Source organism: Semicossyphus pulcher, unplaced genomic scaffold (assembly GCF_022749685.1).
Source record: "Semicossyphus pulcher isolate SPU_LCO1_2020_fin unplaced genomic scaffold, fSemPul1.0.p SCAF_13, whole genome shotgun sequence".
NCBI classification, from domain to species: domain Eukaryota; kingdom Metazoa; phylum Chordata; class Actinopteri; order Labriformes; family Labridae; genus Semicossyphus; species Semicossyphus pulcher.
The window spans coordinates 22,402,676-22,426,543 of NW_027211637.1; the positions used below are offsets into that span (position 1 = coordinate 22,402,676).

Sequence of the window (23,868 nt, forward strand, 5' to 3'; positions counted from 1 at the left end):
AGGTTGTCTAGCCTTGGATTGATTTAACGCAGTGAAGTTTCCGCTACAGCGAGGGCTCACCCTGACCTTTTAGAGAAAAATTAGATTTAGACGCCTGCCTCCTGCACAGCTGCCAAGTCGGTGTGCAAATGCCATTCCAGCATTTACTGTAAAAGCCAGTGAAACCACTCCGACCAGTCAATCATCTGTGCAAATAGCCAGTTTTGTTCACATCTGAGTTAGCATAACCTAAAAACCCAGACATTAGATTTTTTTGTCAGCAGAACATTTATTTATTTATATATGTTATTTGCTACTGTTTTACCGCTTCAGTATACTAAGTATAAAAAATACTGGTGAATGATTTTCTACCTAAATAATAATTAATAAGATAATAATTATAATTTAAAAATTATTCTGGTTTCAAGTAATCTGATTACGATTTTAAAAAGGAATCTGATTACAATAAAAATGTAATTGCACTTAATTGAATTGAACTACTGTGATTTTAAAAAGTGCTTCAGTGATATTATATTGCATCGGTACAACTCTTTTAAAGGTTTGTTTGTACTTGTAAAATTAGGACGGTTTTCAATTACTGTAATATTAATACTTAATAAAATAGAGGGTGGAGGAATACTTAAACTGGTGTGGCGATTAGCACGTCTGTCTCACAGCCAGAAGGTTCTGGGTTTGATTCCTATCTGTCCTCTTTCTTTAAAACATCATAATGTAATGGAAAATATATACATACTTAAACAGGTCATTTCTTCAGGGAGGCAGGTTTGTGTGGTGGTTAGCAGCACCGCCTCAAAGCCAGAAGGCTCTGGGAGCGATCCCCAGGCTGTGGCCTTTCTTTAAACGATCGGCGTTGTTAGCACCGTCGACTTGCAGCTGATGGATCTGGGTTCAAAGCTGGCTGGACTCTTTCTGTGTGCAGCTTGAATGTTTTACAAGTAATCTGATTACAATATATATATAAGTAATCAATGCACAGGTAGAGCACCGGTCCCGTGTATTGAAAAGTTCACGCGCACACTATTTCGATCCCAGCTTCCGGTAGACCATCAGTCACGTTTGCTTTACCTGAATTGTCATTTAACATCACCATCTTACAAAATTATAATCAGTTCAAATCACTGAACGGTCCCCCTCATGAAGGGCATCCACTTAGCTCAATGGATAGAGCACCTTCTCTGTGTATGGAAGTGTACATGCACACCCTGGTTCAAACCCACCCTTGGGCAGAACAAGTAACAACATGCGCGGTGCGTTTGATAAACAGACTGAATGAGTAATAGGTACAATAGAGACCTAACCTCTGTAACAGCTTCACTGGCCTCCATGCTGCAAAGAGTATTATATAAGTTCTATTGTTTACTAACCCTGTCTCTGATGCGTTTGTGACGTCGGACGGTGACGCAGCAGAAAAGAGACCAAAACGTATACTCCACTGGCAATGGGAAAAGAGACAATCAATATTTAGTAGCGGGTGTTCCCGCGTCTGAAAAACCCGTGTCAACACGCTAATTTTGGTGGGAAAGGGGTAACAGTGTCAAAATCATAGTTCATAGCACCGCCTTGCAGCCAGAGGGCTCTGGGTTGGATTCCCTGCCTGGGGCCTACATACACTTGAGCAGGTCAGTACTGCAGGGCAGCAGGCTGGTGTGGTAGAACTGCTGACGTGTCCAAAGGTTCTGTTTTGGAAGCTTGGAGGGGCCATTATGTACGGACCTTGATGTTCTCAGTGTGCATCTATGAGTACTTGCTAGTCGGGTCTCCTTCCTGCAGTTTGGTTTCAGAAGTAACCTGAGTACAATTTTAAAGAGTGGAATTTTATTGATATAAATAAATGTGCCTTCTACAGGCACTTTGTTCTCTGACAGTCTCCACACACACACACACACACACACACACACGCACACACGGCACCGCTGAGGGAAAAGTAGGAAACTGTGCAAGTATTTAAAAGCTTGAATGTTTCTCATTATAATCCTAAACCAAACCTTTCAGATCTGACAGCCACGAAATGTCAGGACACACTTTTTCCCCTGACTGAATCAAACTGGCATATCTGATGCAGGGAGATAATATATAATCTTGACACCTATCTGTTCATTTTCTACGCTTCAACATCCAAATTCAATTTAAGATATTTTCACACTTTTTTTTATGTGTGCATGTGGAACATTTTGCTGCTCTGCAAAGCTAACGCTAGCCTTCCTACACGGTTCAGTTTAATATTCCATCAGCAGACAAAAGTCATTTACGAACTCGTTTAATCATTTATTGTTGCTGCAAGGCTACAAACAAACACGAATTCATTCATTTTGACGACAATACCAACGCTGTACTGAAGTGTCTCTTTAAAACCATTTGCAAGTGCTTTTGAGAGAATGAAGAGAACATCAGATATTAAGCACATTTACTGATTGATCCTGTGAATTGGCCTGTTAACATTATATTTCAGTCTAAGTGTTTATTATTTCAACTTTCTGATTGTCTTACAGCATCAGTTTCAAAAACACGTGATTCCTAAAAGTTATAGAGCAAACAATGAAGTATGAACATCGCCTCAAACCGTCTCATCTCCCCCATTGATGCGAGCAGTGTTCAAAATACTGAGTGGCTTCGAGTTGTAGGGCCAATACCTCCAGTAAGCCTTCTGAAATCCTCCAACAAAGAAATGTCAGGGACAAAAACAAACACTGACATTGACCTGAAAGAATTGTAAGGCCATGCTGGGTTTCTGTTAAACAGGTACGTGTGTTTTTCAGCTGTTACTTTGGGGGATATTCATCCAGCAGTGTTGATAGCCATTGTAAATTGACAACCAACACTTTATCAGTTAGTACATGATGATGTAAGCTGATGGCTGGCTGAAACACACAGATAACTGGCCTGTGTGGTTTGTACTTATTCTTTATAATAGTTAGATAAGCGATGGGTTGCTACATGGTTGTTTCACACCAGAGAGTTTAAGAGACAAAAGCAGCTTTGCTTTTTGTTTCTTGTGGGAGAAGCCAATAGTTACAACAGGCAGGGTGACACATGCAAGCCCAAGTAGCTTAGTTTTACTAAGTCACCAACTGGGTCCATTAAAGACTGGGTGCATCGACTGTGCACAGTTTTCACACTATATTCCGTCAATCAGATTCATTACAGCGATGTTGTTGTCCTCTAGGAGTCACTAGCGTGAGCGTAGACTCTGTTTTTTCTGGTGGATGCATAAGATGGGAAAAGGTTATGTCAGGTACTTGTGCACTCAAATCAGTGTTTAAAGGAGCAGTTCGCCCCTGGAAAAAGCCACAGTCAGTCAAAGCTGGTGTTCGCTATAATCAATAGAAGCAATGATATTTGAAATTGGCGCCATAGCTGTGGATAAAGTTATACAAACAACTCGTGGTTTCGCCCATTCTGCATTCCTACAACACCCAGCGTGCATTGCGCCCCTCCCTCTGAAAGGAACTGCCCAGCGAGAGACGCTGGAGTGAAATACTACCAGTCAAGGACATCGATCACTGCAGGCAATGACTCTGCGCTTCAAACCTGACGATTTTGAACGGGACATCGGAGGCGGGCGTCCTAGATTGAGGAATTGTAGTTTAGCGAGCTCCCTTTACATAGTTTGTTGTCCTCTAGGAGTTGCGAGTGTGAGTGTGGACTCTTAAACTTCTTGCGTTCTGTCTGTTTTTTGGATGCAATAAGATGGGAAAAGGTTACATCAGGGACTTGTACACTCGAATCAGTGTTTAACTGTGAAAGAATCAGCTGCAGCTAACGTGAGCCCGAGGCACCCAGCAGATGACAGAAAAAGCTTACTCTCAGATCACGAGGCTAACGTACTGCTTTAATACAGCTCGGTGTGACAGAACCTCTTCTTCCCCGTCTTCTTCATCTTCCTCATTATCTTCCATTTGTGGCGACCCAGTCTCCCCCATGTTGGCAATTAGCATCCCCATTGCTGAAATGAGCAGTCTGTGATTGTAGCCTCCAACGTCACTACACGTACCCTCGTTTTCCATCGATAAGAAACGTAACATCCTAGACTATGAGCTGTTGTAAGGTGTGTTCATGTTGTCCCATACATTCTTATTGATTTGCAATAATATGATCCAACCAATCAAATAGCAAAAGGAACAGCAAAGGCATCATTACTCGCGTCACTTTAACATCATTACTAGAACATCTATAAAAGCCAGATCCATGTCTCCATGCTGATGAAGCCAATTTATGACTATATTTTTCCTAGTCTATCATTTATTGCTTCTTATTTAATGATCAGAAATAATGTTACAGAGAATTATTGAAACCCATTTTTAAGTTTCATGACATTAACCTTGACATAAATATATTTTCCTTAACTTGGGCTGTCAGTGTGCAGCTATTAGCCGACACTCATGTGATGAACACATCTAATTCGTCTTAATGAATCGGCTCATTATCGTTGCATAGCAGAAGAGTAACGTTCACTTTATGTTTAAAGGTGTGTTTTTCCCAATAAGTTTCAAGGTGCTTTATTGAAACCACACGCAAGGCTGTGCATGTGCTTCCAAAGCTCTCTTTTAGTTTTTACGAGTGTGTATTTCACTTGGAGAATAAATCCAAACGTGTGAAATATATTCACTCATCTTCATTGCTGTCACTCAGAGACATTATCCTGCGAGCAGCCAGCAGCCCCTCATTATGCAAAATCAAACAAGACAGTGGAATTGAGTTTGGTGTCCCAGAGTAACATAAGCAAATATAGCCTGACAACTCATATTGGAGAAGACTTAGAAGTCTGCCTGTGCCCGGATATCAAGACAACCAAGACAACGGTTGAGGCAACTATACAGGCGAGAGATACCTTGTCTGCAGAGGGAGCAGAACAAACAACTTTGTGAGCCGCAAATCCAGCAAATCTGAAGGAATACGAGAAAGTGCTTTGGTGTGATCCTTAACGGATATGTCCGTCACTCTGTGTGTGTGTGTGTGTGTGTTTTATGTATAAGATCCTCAGACTTTCCTTGCAACAAAAGTCAGGAAGTCAGTGCATGCATAAACTCATACACCACCAGGTCTCTGCACCAACAACATATAAACATTTCAGAGGACACTGCTACATTAATTGGTAGGATTCTATTATTTTCCAACATGTTTAGACATGTAAATAAAGGATAGACAATGTATGCTCCCAGATCATACAAGCTATGGTGACAGATGATGCGTAATCTCAGGCTCTGCGCCTGTCAAACTTACATGTGTTTGGTTCTGAGGTGGTGCAACAGTGCCCTCCTGTGGACGCATCAGGGACAACACTGTCTGTTTTCTCCACTGAAATACACCTGCCAAGTGTGATATGAATCACACAAAGATGTATATAACAAAATAAATCAGGCCAATAAGGTTTAGTCAGCTGCTAGAAGGCCATTAATAAAAACTCTGCCAATAGCTGAAATGTGGAAGGAAAAGAGTGTCCATATTTAGGAAGGAAGGAACTTGATTTTAAAGGGGCCATACCTTTTAAATGGATGTTCTCATATTTTCATGGGTTTCATATTTTTGGGTGTTTCATATTCACAGTGAAAAAGTGAAACTGCATATTTCCGTGTTATTCCAGAATGACATGTTTAAAAAGGTTGCCTCTGAAACGGGCCGTTCAGAACAGCTGCAGGTTTCGACGTGGAACCTTGCTTTCGCTGAAATCGACCAATCGTCATTCAGCGTCATTCACCTCAGGCTGCCAGCTTACCACTCTGATACCTCCTGGGAAATCCAGGGTTGCTGCACTTGCTCCAGTGGATCGTCCTCCAAACTCAGTGTCCGATTCTGGCTCCTACTTACAAGGCGGAATATGTTCTACAACTTTGGAGTGACAGCGCAGTGCGGCTGCCCCCCCTGCGTGGGGTCGGACACGTGGGGGAGGCTATGCGGTTACTCCAAATTCTGTCAGCCAATCGTCTCACCTTTGAATGGCAGCTTGTTCGTTTCAGGAGGAAGGAGAGGCTCCGAAAAATAATTAAATTAAAATGTGTAACATTTTTAAAACGAAACAAACTTGAACTATAAAAAATACTGTTGTTATAATTATTATTGCCCAGCGAAGGCTAAGCCTCAGCATAAAGTGACCCAATGCTTTGGACCTGTTCTTGTCATCGAGGTTTAGAATGAACTTAAAGTGATGAAAGTGAGCTTAGTGTTTAGGGGATAAGAGACATGTTCGGCTCATACAGCAGAATATAAAGAAGAATGTAAAGAAGCTGAGTCTTTGCTTTAAACCTGAAACAGTTCATACTTCCTGAAACTTATTATTATTACAGTAATTTGTTACAGTGCCCTTCATTTTTTCTTTCCTAAACTCCCCTCTCTCAGTCTGTCTGTTACCAAGGTCAGTGTGAATGTCTGACTCCTTTTTTACTCTTCCCCCCTCAAAGTTACATCATCACAATGAACCGATGCCTCATGAGACGACGAGCACTGTGGCTGCATCTAAAAATAATAATAACATTGAAGAGAAATGCTGCTTGTATTGCATCACCGCAGAGTTCGCGTGACATACCATCGCTTTCACATTTAACTAGAACTGAAATATTTGACTCAACACATAGATGAGTAATAAAACATTAAATATCAGAGTTTAGATCCCATCTTTCACCTCACACTATACGCTGGATTGAAGGACATTGCTGACTCTAATGAAAACTGAACACTAAACTCCAGTTAAATTATACTTTTCAATTTTGAACCTGATAACAAAAGTATTTTAATCATCCTGCTTCTATTTATCATGTACGAAGGCAGTCGGAGGATCGAGCCAGTGATTTTAATCTTATTTATAATGGACAAAATATCTTTTGATCATGTTTCAAGGTAAAAGGGAAATTAATTCTTTGTGTACTGTCTAATCCAGCAATAATGGCCTCCTAATTATTTGATTTTGGAGAGCTTGTTCTCCTCATTCTCCTCTCAGCAGTGATGCAGACTGAGCTTTAAGCACAGAATATTAAAATGTTTTTAGAGGCATCAGCACCCACAGAGGGTTACATTTAACAGCGCAACGTTTCAGGTTTGTGATACGGTTCTTGCACCAGAGAACTGTTTGAGATGATCATTTCAGGAATGGAAAGAATAGTTTTGGAGCATCGAGAAGTATAAACATATTTTACATTTTAAGCCAACCAACAAATCACAAACTTTCAGAAAGGGGTGAGTCAATTCAAATCTACCCATCCTGTCTAATCTCACAGTTTGAAAAAGTAACGAGTGACTCCACTTATGTCAAAATATCTCCAAGAAATCGTGTCCTGTTTTAATACCACTCAGTTGGTTGACTGCGTTAAAGGAGAAGTTCGGTATTTTTAAACCTGGGCCCTATTTTTTACTAATTTGTGAGTCGAAATGACTCATAGGAACAAAAACTTTTGGAATCGGTCCAGTAGATGGCCTCCGCTGTAGCCGCAATATGGCCGCAACATAATCCCCTGGGGTAAGTGCACCCAATCAAAGAGTACAAAGAGTTTTTTAAAGAGTAAGATCAAGGAGAAGTCTTGCTCTGAAATCCTGTTGGTGGTGAGATGTTACCTGAACAGGACAGTGGAAACGTGAGTTAAAGTTGGAGAGCAGATTTGGTGAGATTGTTGTGTTGGTGTACAGAAAGCGTAGGTTAGTGTATTTGTTTTATCCTTCTCTGTCTGTTGCCCTCCCCCCTCTCTCTCTCTCCTCATCTTATCTTCAATTTATATGAGCTCTTCGTCCGTATCATCTGGCTCAAATAAATAGGGACGGCAATCAAATTCAAACGCCTCATCTTCATCGTCGAAATCAGGTAAGTTTTCAGTCATGGCTGTTGAAATATATTCTTGCTGGCAGTCCTCTACGTGAACAAATCCTGTCTCCAACTCTAACTCACGTTTCCACCGTCCTGTTCAGGTAACATCTCACCACCCGCAGGATTTCAGAGCGAGACTTCTCCTTGAGCGTGACTTCTGTTTCTGCTAACACAAAAAGGATCTTTCTTTGTAGGGATCATTTCCGTAACGTTGTCGGACACCTGGAGTAACGATCTGAGCCTGTCAGTGGCCGAAACAAGCACTTTCAGCAGACGTACTTTGATTGGACGCAGTTGCCCTGGATTATGTCGCACCCGTTGCGGTCGTATAGCGTCCATAGCGGAGGCCATCTACTGGACCGATTCCAAAAGTTTTTGTTTCTATGAGTCATTTCGAGACCCAAATTTGTAAAAAAAAAACAGGGACCAGGTCTAAAAATAGCGAACTTCTCCTTTAACACATTTTTACATAAAACTGTAGTTATCTGATTGTAAATGGTAGATAAAACTATTTTAAATCACATCTAAATGGATGATTATCAATTCTATTATTCCCTCTCTATTTGGGCCCTTTAAACTCTCCACTGTCTGTCGTAACACCTCTTGGACAGTTTGTGTTCAGAGATGCTGTAAACCAGGGGTCTCCAACCTTTTTTATCTGAGAGCTACTTTGAAAAAATGAAAGTGGCCAAGAGCTACTTGCATTACATCGCTGTAATTGCTGGTGACGCCCCATGTTGATTCTTTTGTCGACCGAAATTGGTACCACAGATGAGGCATACACACTTGTCCTTCACATTCATGAATAAAAACTTGCATTCCCACTCCCCTATTGAAATAGTATGTTTTCTGCTTTTTCTTGGCATGACCACCTTCCTCCTCCTTATAGCTCCTCACTTTAGCTCATCTAGCGTACAGCATAACTGACCCGACCTGTCAATGGAGGTTGCTGCAACATTGTTACTGCATCACTGTTTTTTATTGACAGCTGATAGGCCTATCCTATTATTTTGTATTGGAGGGGGTGGGACATCTGTGTATTTGATTTAATTGAAGTGGGAGGAAGCTTTCAAGGTGCATTTATTGTCGTCTGATTTTTTTGTACAGAGTCTGTGAACCTCTTGGCGAGCTACTGAAACCAAGGCTGTGAGCTACCGGTAGCTCGCAAGCTACCTGTTGGAGACCCCTGCTGTAAACAAATCACAGAAAATATTGGATAACTTGCAGGTGGAGAGGGAGCCTTCACATGTGTGCTCTCGCAGTGTTCTAAGCTCTAACATGAACTACGGTACAAAGCCCTAAATTACCAAACTTGCAACAGTCATTGAAGACAACACAGATATGTTTGTTTTTTGTTTTAATAGAGATCATTCTCTCCCAATCGATTGTAAAATAGCAATTAAAAACTTCTTTTAGATTCAGATATTTACATATAAACAAATGGCTGTGCAAAATGTACAATACATTGGCAAGAACTCATCCTATATTCGTCTTATTTCTCACACGTGTATTATTTACACATGTGAAAAATAAGACAAATATGCCCAACTTGAAATTGTCTTCTGATAAATCTACAAATAGCAACCTTAGTATGTACAGTAATAAAATCTGCAGGTAAACATTCGTAAAATTCTCATTCATAAAATGACAAAAAGGTAAAAAGATCAAAGTTAGTATGTGCACTAAAAATATAAAAAGTTATAAAGTGGGTATGTTCATCTGATCGACTTAAAAAAATGGATCTGTCAAAGTGCTGTTCCTTATTCTGCATTTCATGTTTCCCAACATCCATCACTCATAAATATAAAAATATGGACAAACAACTTATAGACAAACTTTGATTGACTTAAATGACAAAAACATTGTTAGGATTAATTTCTCAAAACACCACTTTTAAAATTCAAACCACAGCAGATGAGCTGTAGACCCGGACACTTCACATTAACAACCATTGTTTCCAAATTCCATCCTAATTTAGATTTTTCTGTTTTGTTACACACAGCGACATATGTCCAATCTTTGCCTTAAAGGAGCAGTTCACGCCACTGTCAGTCAAAGCTGGTGTTCTCTGTAATTGATAGAAGCAATAATATTTGAAATTGGCGCCATAGCTGTGGAGAAAGTCGTACAAACAGCTGCGGTTTCGCCCGTTTTATATTCCTACAACACCCAGCATGCATTGCGCCTCTCCCTCTGAAAGGAACGGCCCAGCGAGAGATGCTGGAGTGAAATACTACCGTTTTGCTGCAGGCAACACACCCGTTTTAATCATATTAAGCCTTAAATCATAGGGGCCGGATCACTTGATTGACAGGTGGATCCTGCTGGTCATCTGCTAGACATCAACACAGACACAGACACTGAGCTTAACTTCACCTGTTTGTGCGTGTCATTCAAAGTTTGGACAAATAATCTGTCTCTGTGGGATTTATGGAACTTTATGGCCGTGCAAGAAGTCTGAGCTCCAGCTTTTCGGTGAGTTAAATGTTAGTGTTATTGTATTGAAATATTTTTAGCACCAAGTAGCAGGTATACTGTGCTGGCTTTAGCTGCTTGTTAGCCTGTACAGTGTTTATCAAACATTTATTTAATCGTCGGCCAGTAAGTAGGAGTCAGGAGTTTAAGAGATTACAGCGGACTGCAGTGATGAGAAGATCGGTTATTTTAAGTTTCCCGTTACGTGTCGGCTCGCCGCTCTCTCACCGGTCAGCTACTTCTTTAGTCTGATAACTAAACACCTGCAGTCAGTCACCGACAGAATCTCCTCCTGGCAAAGTCAAACAAGCTCATTCATTATTTATACAGTCTATAGCTAATAACCGCTAGCTACGCTGAGGAGCATATAGCCTAGCTTCATAGCCGTAGCTGGCTGATTCTTGCGGCCCGCCCATCGAGCTCAGCCATAGGCTTTAGCTCTGCCGCGCTCCGCCTCCTCTGGCATTTCCAATATGGCGACCCCCAGCGGCGGCGCAATTCGGGCTTCAAAACGCTGCTTCAGAAACCAGTGGGTGACGTCACTGAGACTACGTCCATTATTTATACAGTCTATGGTTTGAAGCAGGCAGCGTATTATCGCCGTCTGTTGGAATACAAGGCACACTACTTTAAAGGCGAGTGCATTCTGGGACTCTGGACAGCGGATTGCTACTTTGTTCGTGGGCAAGCGTTATCTGCTGCGCTTCACTTTTATGTGCGATCACATCATTACAGTTCAAACTATTCATATTTCAACAGGTTTGAATGAAACATTGAATTCCGCTTGAAAAGCGACTGCACTAGTGTTTGAAAAGGACTCTCTTTAGGTTGAGTTTTACTTTTATTGTCCATGAAGACACGATTCAATCGGCTGAGTTTGGTATGCTTTACAAATGATAGTTAGGAATGTGAAGTGTCTTTAGTCTTTGTACTCAATGCGTTAGAATCTGAATCAAAAGTGGATTTTCTCTTTCAATCACTGTCAGGGCCTCTCATAAACCAACACCTGTGATTACAGAAAACATATAAATAATCTTTTTTGTTTCCAATGAAGCAAAGACAAAGAAAGGTTAGAACGAAACAATAAAGCACAGATCGTAAAAGACGGCTGGACAGATGACGTTACTGAAGCTGATCAATCAATCTAATCCATATGGCTTAATTTGGTAAGAAGGCAACTCAGCAGATGACAAGACTTTAAGATTAGTCTCTGTAAGAAAATCCACAGGCGTTACAAGTCTGCTAAAATATACTCTAAATGTGTAATAAATTAAACTCCCTGTTAAGAAGTTAAACAGAGTGTTTACTTTAAAATGGTCAATACTGCAGGCTGTATGTGTTCATCTGAAATGGAACGACTTCACAGAGATTTGCTGCTACAACACAGATGCCGGTGAATTAACCCTGGCGAGGTTCTCGTATGAGAGTTGTTCAGTTTCCTTAAAGACATGTTTGCTTGTGTGCAGCATGAGGCAGTGCATGAGTGAAGTGTGGTCGGGTGCAACCGGTCTCCGAAGAGCAAACCGAGCTGAGAGGCAAACTGAAATCAGGGGAGAGTATTCCAATGTTTGCACCATCTCCCAGCTGCAAATACAAAAAGGCCTTTGCTTGAGGAGGTTTTAAAAAATCTTTTCAGTGTTCAAGATGATTCTCTTCAGACAAATCTCTCAGAAGTGGGTGATTACAGACGGTACCTGCAGAGAGGGTCTGAGCTGACGTTCAACTCTGCTTCTCTGGATTCCACCAAACGAGTCATTTCACCACAGGTGCTATTTGAGGAAGCCTTTATAGAGCAGTTGCGAGTGACTGGTCCCTCTTTCGTTCTCCAGGCAGAAGAGCAGGTCCCTGAGGTTGACTCTTGTGATTCTCTGTCGTGTAAACTGTCTGGAACCCGCCCCACCGGAGCCTCCAGGCTGGGAGGGGCCGGACCCCGAGCCCTGGTGTGTAAGATGGAGCAAACGCAAGAAAGATGTTACAAGCGTTTTTCAGGTCTTTTCAAATTTGAAATAAATGCCTACATGTTCCTCACCTCTGCGCTGGCACCCCTAACAGGGGAGTCCATTTTCCGTTTTTTCCTCGGGCCGATTGCTGCCAGCGCCGTCAGGTTGGCCTCTCTCTGTCTTATCTGAGCCAGCTCCTGCTGCTGCATCTGGAATACACGCATTAACACGCAGATTAGTCTCACATAATCAGAATGCTTCACAGAGCACAGCGACTTATCCTCGCGTGCACTTACCTCTTTGGCTTTCTGTTTAAGTCGGAGCTGCTCCGGGTCTTCTTGCCTCGACCGAGACTGCAGAGAGGTAGAGGACATTTTAATATTTCAAGATGGATATGTTCAATTTATTCAATCAATTGTTTTATTCATTCACTCACTCCGCTAGCAGGGCTGTTCTCGAGCGACAGCAGCAGATGTATACTAATGACGCTGACCTTACTTGCCTTGTCTGTGCAATTATGACAGTGTGTAGGATTCTTCCTGCCAATGATAGAATGTGCCCTTGTTATATATTGTTACCTTGGCAGCCTTTAAGAGAATCTCCCTCTCCTGCTCTTCCTTCCTTTGCTTCTCCATCTGATCCAGCTGCTCGAAGAATTTCAGCTGTGCCCGCACATCGCCGACCTGCTCGTACCGCTCGTCCTCCTGAAGGGCAACGGAAAGTAAGATGTCGCCGGAAAGGACAGGAAGGTAAAACAGAAAGAGTTAAAACGGAGTCAAAGTCAATATATCAAAGCAGATCTCAACTGGCTGTAATTTACAGTCACCTTGAAGGTTCCGTTCTTCTGCTGCGCCACTTGTGACACCTTTTCCAGCAGGTTCTGTAGTCGCTGCTGTGTAGCGTAAGAAATGTAGTTGATCACATCTGCGCCCAGCTCGCTGACACCAAACTTCTTACCTGTCACAACAGTGCAGACAACCGTTTGACCAGAGTGAGACAGTGTCGGCCTTTAGTGGGAAAAAGGTGCTCGATTAAGTTTCTGTGTCTCACCGATCTCCAGAGCTCTCCGGGTGAGCAAAGAGGTGGACAGGAAGGACTCATCCTTACAGGAGCGAGTCACCACGCCTATAAGCTCAGAGTTGGTCGCGAGGATACGGGCGCTCTCCTCTGACAAGTTGACTCCTGCCATGGAGGCCACATCGTTGATATCATCATCATCCCTGGGTGAAATAACAAAGTGACAAGGCAGATAAAAAACAATTCAAAGTGTGTAAAAATCTGATCTCTGTTTTGGCTTTAATACAAAGTAATCCCAATAGTTTCATTTGGCTGTAGTCGTAGTCGTCTCCTGGAGCAGAGAGCACCAGCTGGGCGTACGCCTGGGTGTAACGCGACGTCGGCCTAGAGCCGTGACAACCAACTTTAAATTGCGCCCTGTGCACCAGTTAGACTTCTAGACGCCCTGTTCGTGTTGCACCCGAGCGTATCTTTAACGCCTGGGATGGAGCAGGCGCAAGTTTAGAAAGTCTGACTTAAATCCAGGGTGAAACAAATGGTAAAAGTAACGCTCACAAACTTAAGAGAAAAGCACACTGGCAGCGCGTCTTGTTGTTACACAGGATGATTAATAAGGAAAGGGCATTAAGACGAGAGAGATCGAAAGGTGTCATTTCAGCAGACAAGCCCCATTTGAATGTATTAACACGCTCTCCCTTCAACTCCATTATGTGTCGGGTAGAAACGCGGAGCTGTCCCCGCCCTGCAGGTGCTGACTGAGCTCAGATTTGATGCCAGCCTGGCCTTTCAAAACACCGTAGGAGATATTATAAATGTTCTCGATTATGGCATGCTCATCAGTATTGAGTGCAGAGTGATCAATTCTTGTCGATATATTTTGGGTTTGTTTTGTGTGTTTGTTTGTTCACTTTGCTGTGAAAACATTTTTATGTTCTGCACAAACTCTGAGTTTTCCTTTTTTCCGCTACCCGTAAAATGATTTTTTCTTTACTTTTCTTTTATGTTATCCATATCTTCTGTCGATGATTTGATGGGAGTGGAAGTTAGAGAGTGGAGATGTGTGTTGCTTGGCAACATTCACAGCTTTGCAGGTGTTCACGTAGACGCGCATCATAAGACTAGGCGCAGCTACGACGAGTGTCAGTTAGACTTACACCGACTGCACTTGGTGTTAATTGAAACCAAGACATTGCTCGAAGCTAAGTTGGGCGTGAGAGAAAAGACCTATTTTTTTACGTCCAGCTGGTGCACTCGGCTCCTGATGATGAACCTAGAAAAATGCAAACCATCAGTGAAGTATTTCAATATTTATATTAAAGTTAATGTGAGGAAAGCAACAAAAACTACACCAATTTAATAATTTTTCCACAGACAAAAATGTAAACAAATTAGATTACCATGAAAGATGCTAAAATTACATCAAATATATAAGCACTGTGAGGCGTGAATGCTAAAAAAGCACTACTTTATGCTCACAAATGTGTTAGCCAGGCTTAAAAAAGTATAAACCAGGACAGTATTTACATGGTTACAGTCTTATCTAGTACAATAGCCCTGTAATAAATCCTGTTTATTGCCATCTGTAGACCAATATGCCCCTTTGTTAAAGCAAAAATCAGGTTTTGTTGACTTTGTGTCAACTACCACGATGAATTATCCACCACCAGATACGCTTATGAAGATGACACTTAAGATGATTAGGGCATTAATTAGCAAACGTGTCTGTGTTAATCAATTTATCATTAAACAACACAAGGTTGGTAAAATATGAGCAGAAACCAGGACTCTAATTTGACATGCTGAAAAAGTATTCGTACTTATAGGCCAGACTTATGTTTATAGAACAGCCTGCTTAAGTAGTAAAAGCTTCAGTGTCAAACATTTCTGTAAAACATGCATTGTTTATATGAGACATAGAGACAAATTTCAAATCCCTACTCGATAATCAAAATACTTTCTGATTAATTCTGTCTTTGAAATACGACCCTGGTTCCAGCTTCTAAATATACGAGGAGAAAATTTTACGTGTGTGTTGTTGAATGTAGAAAAAAAGTTTAACTTCTAACATAGTTTCAACATCAAGTATACTAAAACAAAAAACTGCTGGAACAGGGACAATAAGGAGAGCAACATTCAAGAGACAGTGGCTGTGTTTGAAATGCCATACTATACTAGCAGTACGGACTGATTTGGCCAAAATTAAGTATGCAGTATACAAACAAAAGCAACATTTACAGTATGCCAAAACTACCCGGATGTCGCAGTATGCATCAGAACAGTCTACCTCGCCTACTGTATCCCACAATGCAAAGCGCTGGAACATCACAACGGCAGTTGAAATGGCAGACGGCAGCAGAAGAGGGCGCTATAGCTAAAGAAGCAGCTTTTTGCTTTTGGCAGGCTGTTGTTTACTTCCGCTTTCCAATACCGGAAACTGGCGCCTGGCATAGCGTGCTGCAAAATAAATTTGAACAGCTCCGTACGACATACGATTGCTGAACGTAGCATGCAGTATGTAGTATATAGTATATAGTATGGCATGTTGAACACAGCCAGGGATTATATTTATTTGAATGTGTCACAAACCTGAACGTCCCCCCTCCTGCTTCCTTCAGCTTGTTCCTCTGAGCAGCGGTGAGCGCGGACTGACTGATTACTTGTACTCCTTTGGCCCCTGGAGCCAGTGTTTGCTTGACTGCTGGAATAAATATTAGCACATAAACAAAGGCAAATTCAGAATTCAGGAACTAACTGAGAGAAATGAATTGTAGTTCGTGATAAAACTGTCAGTGTACTGTTTAAAACATGGGCTATGATGTGAATGTAATTTCTGTTGGAATCATATTTGTATCCTGCAATTACAGACAGTATCCACAAGATGGAAGCATGACATATGACATTATTTTCTTTAATGCATCTGAGCCTGTCCACAGATGGTTTGATATGATACAAAATAAAGAAAGTAACATATATGAATAAACAATAAACTGCATATTGAGTTCATTGGTAGAAGAGATAAAAGAAGTGTAAGTGACTGTTGAACACACACCTGTGTGTAGCTGTTTGACCACCTGCGGCTGGCTCACAATGATCCGGTTGTGAGGTTGTCCTCTGAGCGTTACCATGGGAGACTGAGCCAGCGTCACCTGTGGCCTTAAGATGGTCCCCTGTTGCTGGGGCGTTATCTGCGCACATTCAGGGACAGAGAAAGAGAAACACTAAATAAAAGCACGGACTAGAATAAAGAAACTCGCTCGTACGAGGTTTTTACTGCTTTGTGCATGTCAATGAATATCACAAATTATTTAATTCACAGCATGTGACAAATTACCAGTCCAGGTTTGCTGTGAGGCGTCTGAGTGAGGCTGATGACCGTGGTTTTGGTCGCAGCGGTGCTGGTGGTCGGAGTGGAGGCGGTGGAGAGAGGAGGTCGTAGCACCACGGCGGTGAGGGCGGTGGGGGCTGCTGCAGCAGGCTGAGTGCTGGGCAGAGGAAGCAAGCTCTGCTGGATGAAGGCCTCTGAGTCTGGGGTCATCTGACGCAGGGCTGGGAGACTTCTCTGCAGGCAGACACAGAAAAGTGAATATATATCCAGATTGATAACTTTACACACAGGAACCACATTTCCAATGACAAATCTACACATATGGCACTGATAAATATGTTTTAGATTAGAATAGATTAACTATTTTAATGTTGTCATCTTAAAAGGGGACATAAGGCTGATGCTTGCAGAGAAAAAAATCTCTCACGCTGTACTCTCTCATCGTTTTACATGCAAATCACTACTTTTCAGTACTCTTTATATTGTCTTTACATGAAGTTTACAGACAAGTGATGTCTGTGTAAACCATAGACTGTATAAAAAGATGGAAGACATGACAGCTCCCTAAAAGTGAAGCCAAAACATCTCTATCGCCCCCTGCTAACTGGCTGCAGTATAGGTCATAAAGCGCACCTCTTCCATGTTAACAGATGGGACATGAGTCAAACTATAAAATCAAAATACACACCCGATACATTTTTCTCAAACATGGTTTCTGTCATTATAGTTAGTTCTTATCGTGCTGATTTACGTCCAAGTGTATTTTTAATTAGTTATTTGATGCTGTCAAAATGATGATTGACAGCTCTGTTGACAAATTAGGCTCCTGCAGCCGATCTGTTCCGGGTGAGCAGAGCGGAGGACGAACAGCGAGAGGAGACGTTACTAAAACAATCACTACAGTCATTGAAGTTTCCATACCTGTGAACGTTAACCTCAGACCAACACAGAGAAGCTGTTGTTAAACACGCCGGTATGCGGGATCCTTGCTGTTTTTTCGGTAAGTTAAGTGTGTGTTTGGGTTAGCGGAAGTGGCTACGGCCGCTTCACTCGCCGATCTCTACTGCGCAGACTCTGGCTCCGTATGACGTCACCATCGCAAGATGGCAGCGCCTATCACAGGGGCTATTTTGGCATCAATTACGTACAATGGGAGCAGATGGAGACGCGTTGTCCATCTATATATACAGTCATTGGTGTAAACTGACAAACACAACAGTTATACAAGTTTTTCTTTCTCTCCTGTTGTGTTACACTGAAATGTAACCCTGTAATAGTCACAGCATGTTTTACAACTCAGACTTAACGCATATTTCAATTCAAACTAGCCGACTTTGCTAAATGCTTCAGTTTCCACTTCGTAAAAACTTTTGGAAGATGGAAACTGTTTTGGTTGGGCAAATAGATTATGTGAATGACAGCGTGCAGGGAGGATTAATGAAACGTGGGTCCTAAGAGAATTGGGATATCACCATCTGAGTGCACTTACACTCAGTTTACTGTGCACAATAGCATCTGTTCTAGTCAGAAGCAGATTTTTAAAGAACAAACACCAGCTCAAAAACCTCCAGCACTACCTGGTGGGCGGTAGGAAGAAATCCATATTGGATGCATGTTTGATAGTTAATGATCTCACCTTGAGGAAAGGCACAAGGTACGGCTGTGGTGAGGAGTTGAGCTCCCGGTATAACCTGCTGGTGAAATCTTCAGGCTCAATCTTCGCTTCCTTTTGTAGAATAAACACAGAAATACGTATCAGGACAAAAAGAACCGTTAAATAAGACAGGTATACAGACGAGGAAAAAAGAGAGTTTAAAGAAAGAGATGGTGTGAGGGCGAGAGAAATTCACCAGCAGATTCTTGACCAGCTCTTTTACGTTCGCCGTGGTCTCAGAGGACTGTTTCCCACTTGCCAGCTTGATCAAGGTGGACAGAAAGTTTCTACATTTTTTCACATTCTCCAGCGTCTCCTGTAACACACACACACACAGAAAAAAAAACATTTTTCTTACACATCCTACACAACAAATTTACAGTTAACAGTAGAAATGTGGAGTATCTTTGTAGTGAGCTTTAAAAGATCTCATAGACAAAAGCATTCAAGGTTAGTACTTGTCTCTTACAGCTGTGATAGCTGTTGGAGTGACAGGGGTCCCAGTGGTCGCAAGGGCCCCCACCCTCTGTGTAACTGCTGCGGCTGCAGATCCAGGCTGCACTGTGCTGGGTGTGCCTAGCGGCTGTCCTGGGGTGGTGGCACTTCCTCCCAGCATGATGGTGTTCTATAAAAATCGGTGAATATGCAGTCATGACATGAGGCTCGGGAAAATGACAAGGTCAGACTAACATCTTTGACATGTCTGCTCCAGGGTAACAGTATTGTCAACTACTAGGACCAGTACGATTTTTCCCCTGAGCTTGCTATCAAAGAACATGCATACAACACAAGCTCTTGTAAGCTGACTATGCCTCATCTGCATACCTAAATCACAGTAGAAAAGCATGTTGTTCCACAGGAAAATAATTAATTGGGTCTATTGAAATGTATTAAATGATGTTTTAATGGAAATCTCATGGCAACCTGAACAACCATGACTCACAAGAATGATTAACACAACCAGCCAGGTTTTTTAAGTGAGCATACAAACAGGCTACCCAGAGAATACACAGAGATGAAAACAAATGTTCCGGCCTTGACACAAAACCCATCCTTTCATTGCATGGTTAACAGGCAGAACAAAAGGATTACCATACAACCTGTGTAACGGATTCTGGGACTATTTTTATGAAGCATTTCAGGGTAGGAAATAAATCCTTGCTGGTCCAAGAGAGATTGCATGTAGCTATGCTTGTAAAGCTTTATATTCACCTTGTTAGCCTTAATTAGCTGCAGAGCTGCTCCCAGCAGGTTGCCAACAACAAGACATGTGCTCGTGGAAATCTGAGAAATGATTAATTAAAACTAACAAGCTTCTTCAAACATATGAGTGAACCCGATGTGCTTTTTGTTTGCTTCAAGCTAATTCAAATCTTTTTCTGTGCACATTTTTGCCGATCCTAACCAAAGAGGGAAGTCTTTTGGGTCTGACGTGAGGTAGGGGGAACAGCTTGAGGTCATGAAGATCACACTTTATGTCTAGATTGATCTGCCAAAGAGAGAATAGGGGGCAACATGGTGCTGATTCCACTGATGAAATTGATTTCTCTGAGTCACAAGAGGTGCAGAGCGAGCAACGCATCGGTGTCAGGAGTGGCAGGTAGAAGTTTTATCTACCTGCCACGACTGGTTGGGGAAAAAAAGCCTTTTTAGACCGTGTGAGCGACTTTTATGATTGGGGCTAATTTAAGCCAAATTGGCTGCTTTCAAATGTTTAAGCTGCAGCTTATAAACATGAAGTTCCATTCAGAGCACACAACTCTGACGGATTAAACTCATGGACGAAAAAAGAAAATCGATCACATAACCCCGCTGCTAAAGACACTGCACTGGCTACCCATTCCTTTTAGAATTGATTTTAAAGTTCTTGTACTCATTTATAAAGCTTTAAATCACCTTGCTCCTCCCTACATCAGAGATCTTCTGATCACTGAGGTCCTCGAATACTTCTCTTTGAAATGTTCCTTATGTGTCCCACACAAGCACCAGCGAGAGAGCTTTCTGTTTTTATGCCCTAAAACTATGTAACTCACTGCCTCTCGATATCATAACAGACAGCTCTGTCTCTATTCTTAAAAGGAAATTAAAGACCTTTCTTTTTAATCTGGCTTTTAATTTGCAATCATTTTATTGCCAAATTTCTCATCATAGTTTTATCTCTGGTATTAATTTTCTCTTAAACTTTTTACTGTTTTTAATTTATTGGTAACTAACATTTTATTGGTTTTACTGCAGTGATTTAATTTTTTTTTATTCAAGTCTTTTAAAATTATATTTGTTGTTGTTCTATTTTTCTGTCAGTTTGTTCCTTTGTGGAGCACTTTGGGTTGCATGCTTGTATGTATAAAAAGTGCTTTATAAATAAAGTTGAGTTGAGAATTCAGTTTGCTTAAGTACTTTATGCCCTGCCTAGGAGATGTAATACCCAATGAGTTATGTGGGGGAGTTACCTGCAGAACAGGAGGCCTCTGCAGTGTGGTGGTGGCCGTCACAGTGGTTTGGACCGGTGAACCTTGTTTAATAATGGTGGTGGGGGTAACGGGACGAGGCAGCAGTGATGCGCCTGGAGCCTGCAGAAGAGCATGGAATATGAGTTGGTCAACACTTCCCCACTTAAACTAACGGGATAACCACTCTGTTTCCAATATTACATGACACTGTATGTAACCTTTTTTCATAGTATTATTCTTAAAGTGTGAACAGAATTGTCCTATTACTGATATGCACACGAAAGTAAATACCAATCCAGTTTATCAGATGTATGCGTCACTATCTTACATGAATGAGTCACATTTTCTGTGTGACTGTACCCATGTGTCCAATGTCCTGTTACCTGTAGAGAAGTGATCTGGACAGGTGGAGTGCTGGTGGGGGCTGCTGGTCGTGGTGTCATGGCACTTTGGGACTGCGACTGAGCTTGCATCTGAGCCAAAGTCTGCTGGTGAATCATCAGCAGCTGCCCGGTTTCACTGCGGACCAGGACCATGCCTGCGAGAGGCAAAGGTCAGAGGGGTTAAGGTGTCAGGGCGTTTCTGTTCTGAAAAGGCTCATCAATTTACTGTATGTATGCATGGAGATTCTGATATGAGTGGGTATGGATAACCATCTGTAGGTCTACTGGGAGGTCTACAGCAGCTAGTCAAGGGCCGGTCATCCTATAATAAGCCACAAATATGGTGTCTTCACAAAAGATATTGTAGGCACTCACTAAACAGTATAGCAGCAAAGTAGCTATACCTATAGCCTGCCCATTCTCCAACAAATAGGTCCCTGGCTGTGTAATAGTACTACACTGGTCTATAACAAAGTAGTACCAAGTTACAGGGAGGCCTATCAGCAGAATTAAGCAGCAAAATATCAACATTTTGAGCTGTATTTTAGATACAGGCATGTTATTAATATTAATGGTGTTGCTTGTTTAATAACCTAGTTTTTGCAGTTTATGTAGATATGACCAGTTGCTCTCTGATTGGAAAGCTCTACTCATTTCCATGCATTTATATTATTTTGTTTACAACATGAATCATCTTTTATATCAAAGAAAATCTAAAATGAACCATTTACTGGTTATGGGTAAAATCAATATCTGTCTCTGCGAAAAACTTGGTGTAATATTTGAGGTCAGAGACCGTTTTTAACAATCAGCCCTTACAAACACTTCAAAACACTCACATAGATATTTAAAGATTACCTGTTATTAGCTGTCAATATGACAACAGTTTGCTATTGTCTCTGACAAGACAGAGTGATATAAATCAAAAGATAACAACAGATTGCCAATTTGCTAGTTAGATATACTATAGGATGAATAACTTAATCTAGTCTGCAGTTAGAAACTTGCCTACCTCTAATCTGGCTTTAAAAGACAATAAATATTGTGTCCTCTCTGCTAGAACTAGAGTGTCATAAACCATTACTTGCCTTGGAGCAACTAACAGCTATAAATAAATAAAACAAAGATATGTCTGTGTTTGATAGCAACAACTTTACTGACTTAGCTTTACACAGCCCAATAGACAACACTGTAACTAACCAGTTAGAGAATGCTCTTAATCTATGAACTTTACTCTGTGTTACCTGGAGGGAGCTGGATGTTTTGGATGTTTGGGGCGTTTTGTTGAGGCTGAGTGAGTCGAGGGGCCAACACCTGTGGAGCAATAGCTCGTATTCCTGCAGGAGGAGTAGCAGCGATTGTTGTCGGTACTGAAGTCCTCAAGTTCTGCAAAACTGTGGGGCTCCTCATGGTCGCTGTTGTCCCAGTCGCAACAGTTGAAGCAATGACGTGCCCACTAGTCTGAATTATAGTTTTAGAGGGGTTTAAAATAGAGCCCGCCGTGCTTGTAACACTTACGGCTGGTGAAGTTAAAACAGTTGTAGCGCTCCCTCCGCTTTGTGAGGTGTTAGGAGTTTGCATAGGTGGCCTCACGAGCGTGACTGTGGGTACACTTTTCACAGAGGGTTGAGAGGAAGTGACAGCGCTATGTGGACTCGTAGTTCGGATGATAGTACTCGGTGCGGCAGACAAAACTGTTGCGCTTCCTTTGCTAACAGAAACAGGTCCGTTGTTGACGAGCGTGACAGCGGGCTGAGAACCGCTCGCGCTGCTGTCAGCAGACGCTCCACCGGGTATATGACAGTTCATCACCACGGCACTTCCATTCAAAGTTTGAACAGCACTCGTTCCAGGTTTTCCAACAACAGATGTTGCTTCGGATACAACAGTTTCAACTCCGCCGGCTGTCCCCGGCTGACTCTGAGCGGCTGTCATGTTCGAGGTCCCGACTGCTCCATCCATGCTTGAACCGAGGGACCCCGTACTGTTACTGACACCTCCGTGCACTTCTGCCCCTACACCAGCGGAAACACATGAAAACAAGGGGAGGGTGTCGACAACTCTCCGAGTCGAAGTAGTTTCGGGGAACACACAAGTGAGTCAAAATCTGCTACTATTAGTTGAACAACGTGATCAAAATTAGCTAATGTTAGCTAACCGGAGTGGGCAGCTATCTTACCTGCTTTAGCAAGCTCTTGTTGTGAAAGTCCCATTTTGCTGCCCTGAACATTTGAATTAACGTTACTTACTACAGCTGACCTGCCGACTTGATTTGCTGAAGATTTCGGTCTGACTATTATGTTGACGCGTTCTGCTTATGTTCGCTCACACTCCAGAGATTCGAATAGATCTCTAACTACTTTTTCGTCCACCTCTGTGTTGAGCAAAACATCATCCAGCAAATCGGAGCTCGCCGCCATCTTTGCCCAGCTACGCTCGCTCGTGAGACGCATGCGCCGATTGGATGCACCGTCAATGACGCGGCCCCACCGGGTGCTGTGATTGGCTGATCGAATAAAATATAACTTGGAACAAATGGTTCAGAGCTGCAGTGTAGAGTGTCAGCGCTGTCTTGCAGTTCGATGGGAAAACAACGATACCGCTCACAGAGCAGCCCCTGGTGGGACTCACTTCATAGCGAGGAGGCTCTCTGACATGTCTAAGCAGGATAAGGCACTGCATCAATGATTTGTATATCCATAGATTTTATTGTAAAGAACCCAAAATGGCTGCGAAGTTGCTATTTTTTTGTAGAAGCAGCTGCCTCAGCGCTCAGAGAGAAGGCAGGCTATCTGATCCTGAAAGACAAAAGTTATTGTAAAAATAAAATATCAC

At 42.0% G+C, this 23,868-nt stretch overlaps 1 protein-coding gene across 2 annotated transcripts; it reads right to left on the reverse strand.

The window, feature by feature from the left end:
- Positions 1 to 10,727: 10,727 nt before the first annotated feature.
- LOC138589470 (transcription initiation factor TFIID subunit 4-like) lies at positions 10,728 to 23,437 on the reverse strand. Of its 2 annotated transcripts, none has more exons than XM_069659763.1 (15): positions 22,278 to 23,437; positions 21,034 to 21,188; positions 20,651 to 20,770; positions 18,670 to 18,825; positions 18,397 to 18,516; positions 18,183 to 18,272; positions 16,553 to 16,780; positions 16,271 to 16,406; positions 15,808 to 15,916; positions 13,255 to 13,424; positions 13,031 to 13,161; positions 12,783 to 12,908; positions 12,501 to 12,557; positions 12,294 to 12,413; positions 10,728 to 12,201 (listed from the first exon to the last, which is right to left on the reverse strand). In XM_069659763.1, exons 1-15 carry the CDS (start codon positions 22,993 to 22,995, stop codon positions 12,034 to 12,036), a joined length of 2,604 nt encoding a protein of 867 aa, XP_069515864.1. In that variant the 5' UTR covers positions 22,996 to 23,437; the 3' UTR covers positions 10,728 to 12,033. The 2 variants fall into 2 exon arrangements, with proteins under 2 accessions (XP_069515864.1, XP_069515863.1); XM_069659762.1 differs by having other exon boundaries at positions 15,808 to 15,919.
- Positions 23,438 to 23,868: the final 431 nt, after the last annotated feature.

Bases quoted from the DNA above. Each gene is read 5' to 3' on its own strand.
- LOC138589470 (XM_069659762.1), bottom strand. From the start codon at position 22,995: ATGGATGGAGCAGTCGGGACCTCGAACATGACAGCCGCTCAGAGTCAG. The intron at 16,407-16,552 runs GTAATTTGTCAC...GAATGTGCGCAG, and splicing joins CTCACAGCAAACCTGGACTG to ATAACGCCCCAGCAACAGGG. The intron at 12,558-12,782 runs GTAACAATATAT...ACCTCTCTGCAG, and splicing joins TTCTCTTAAAGGCTGCCAAG to TCTCGGTCGAGGCAAGAAGA.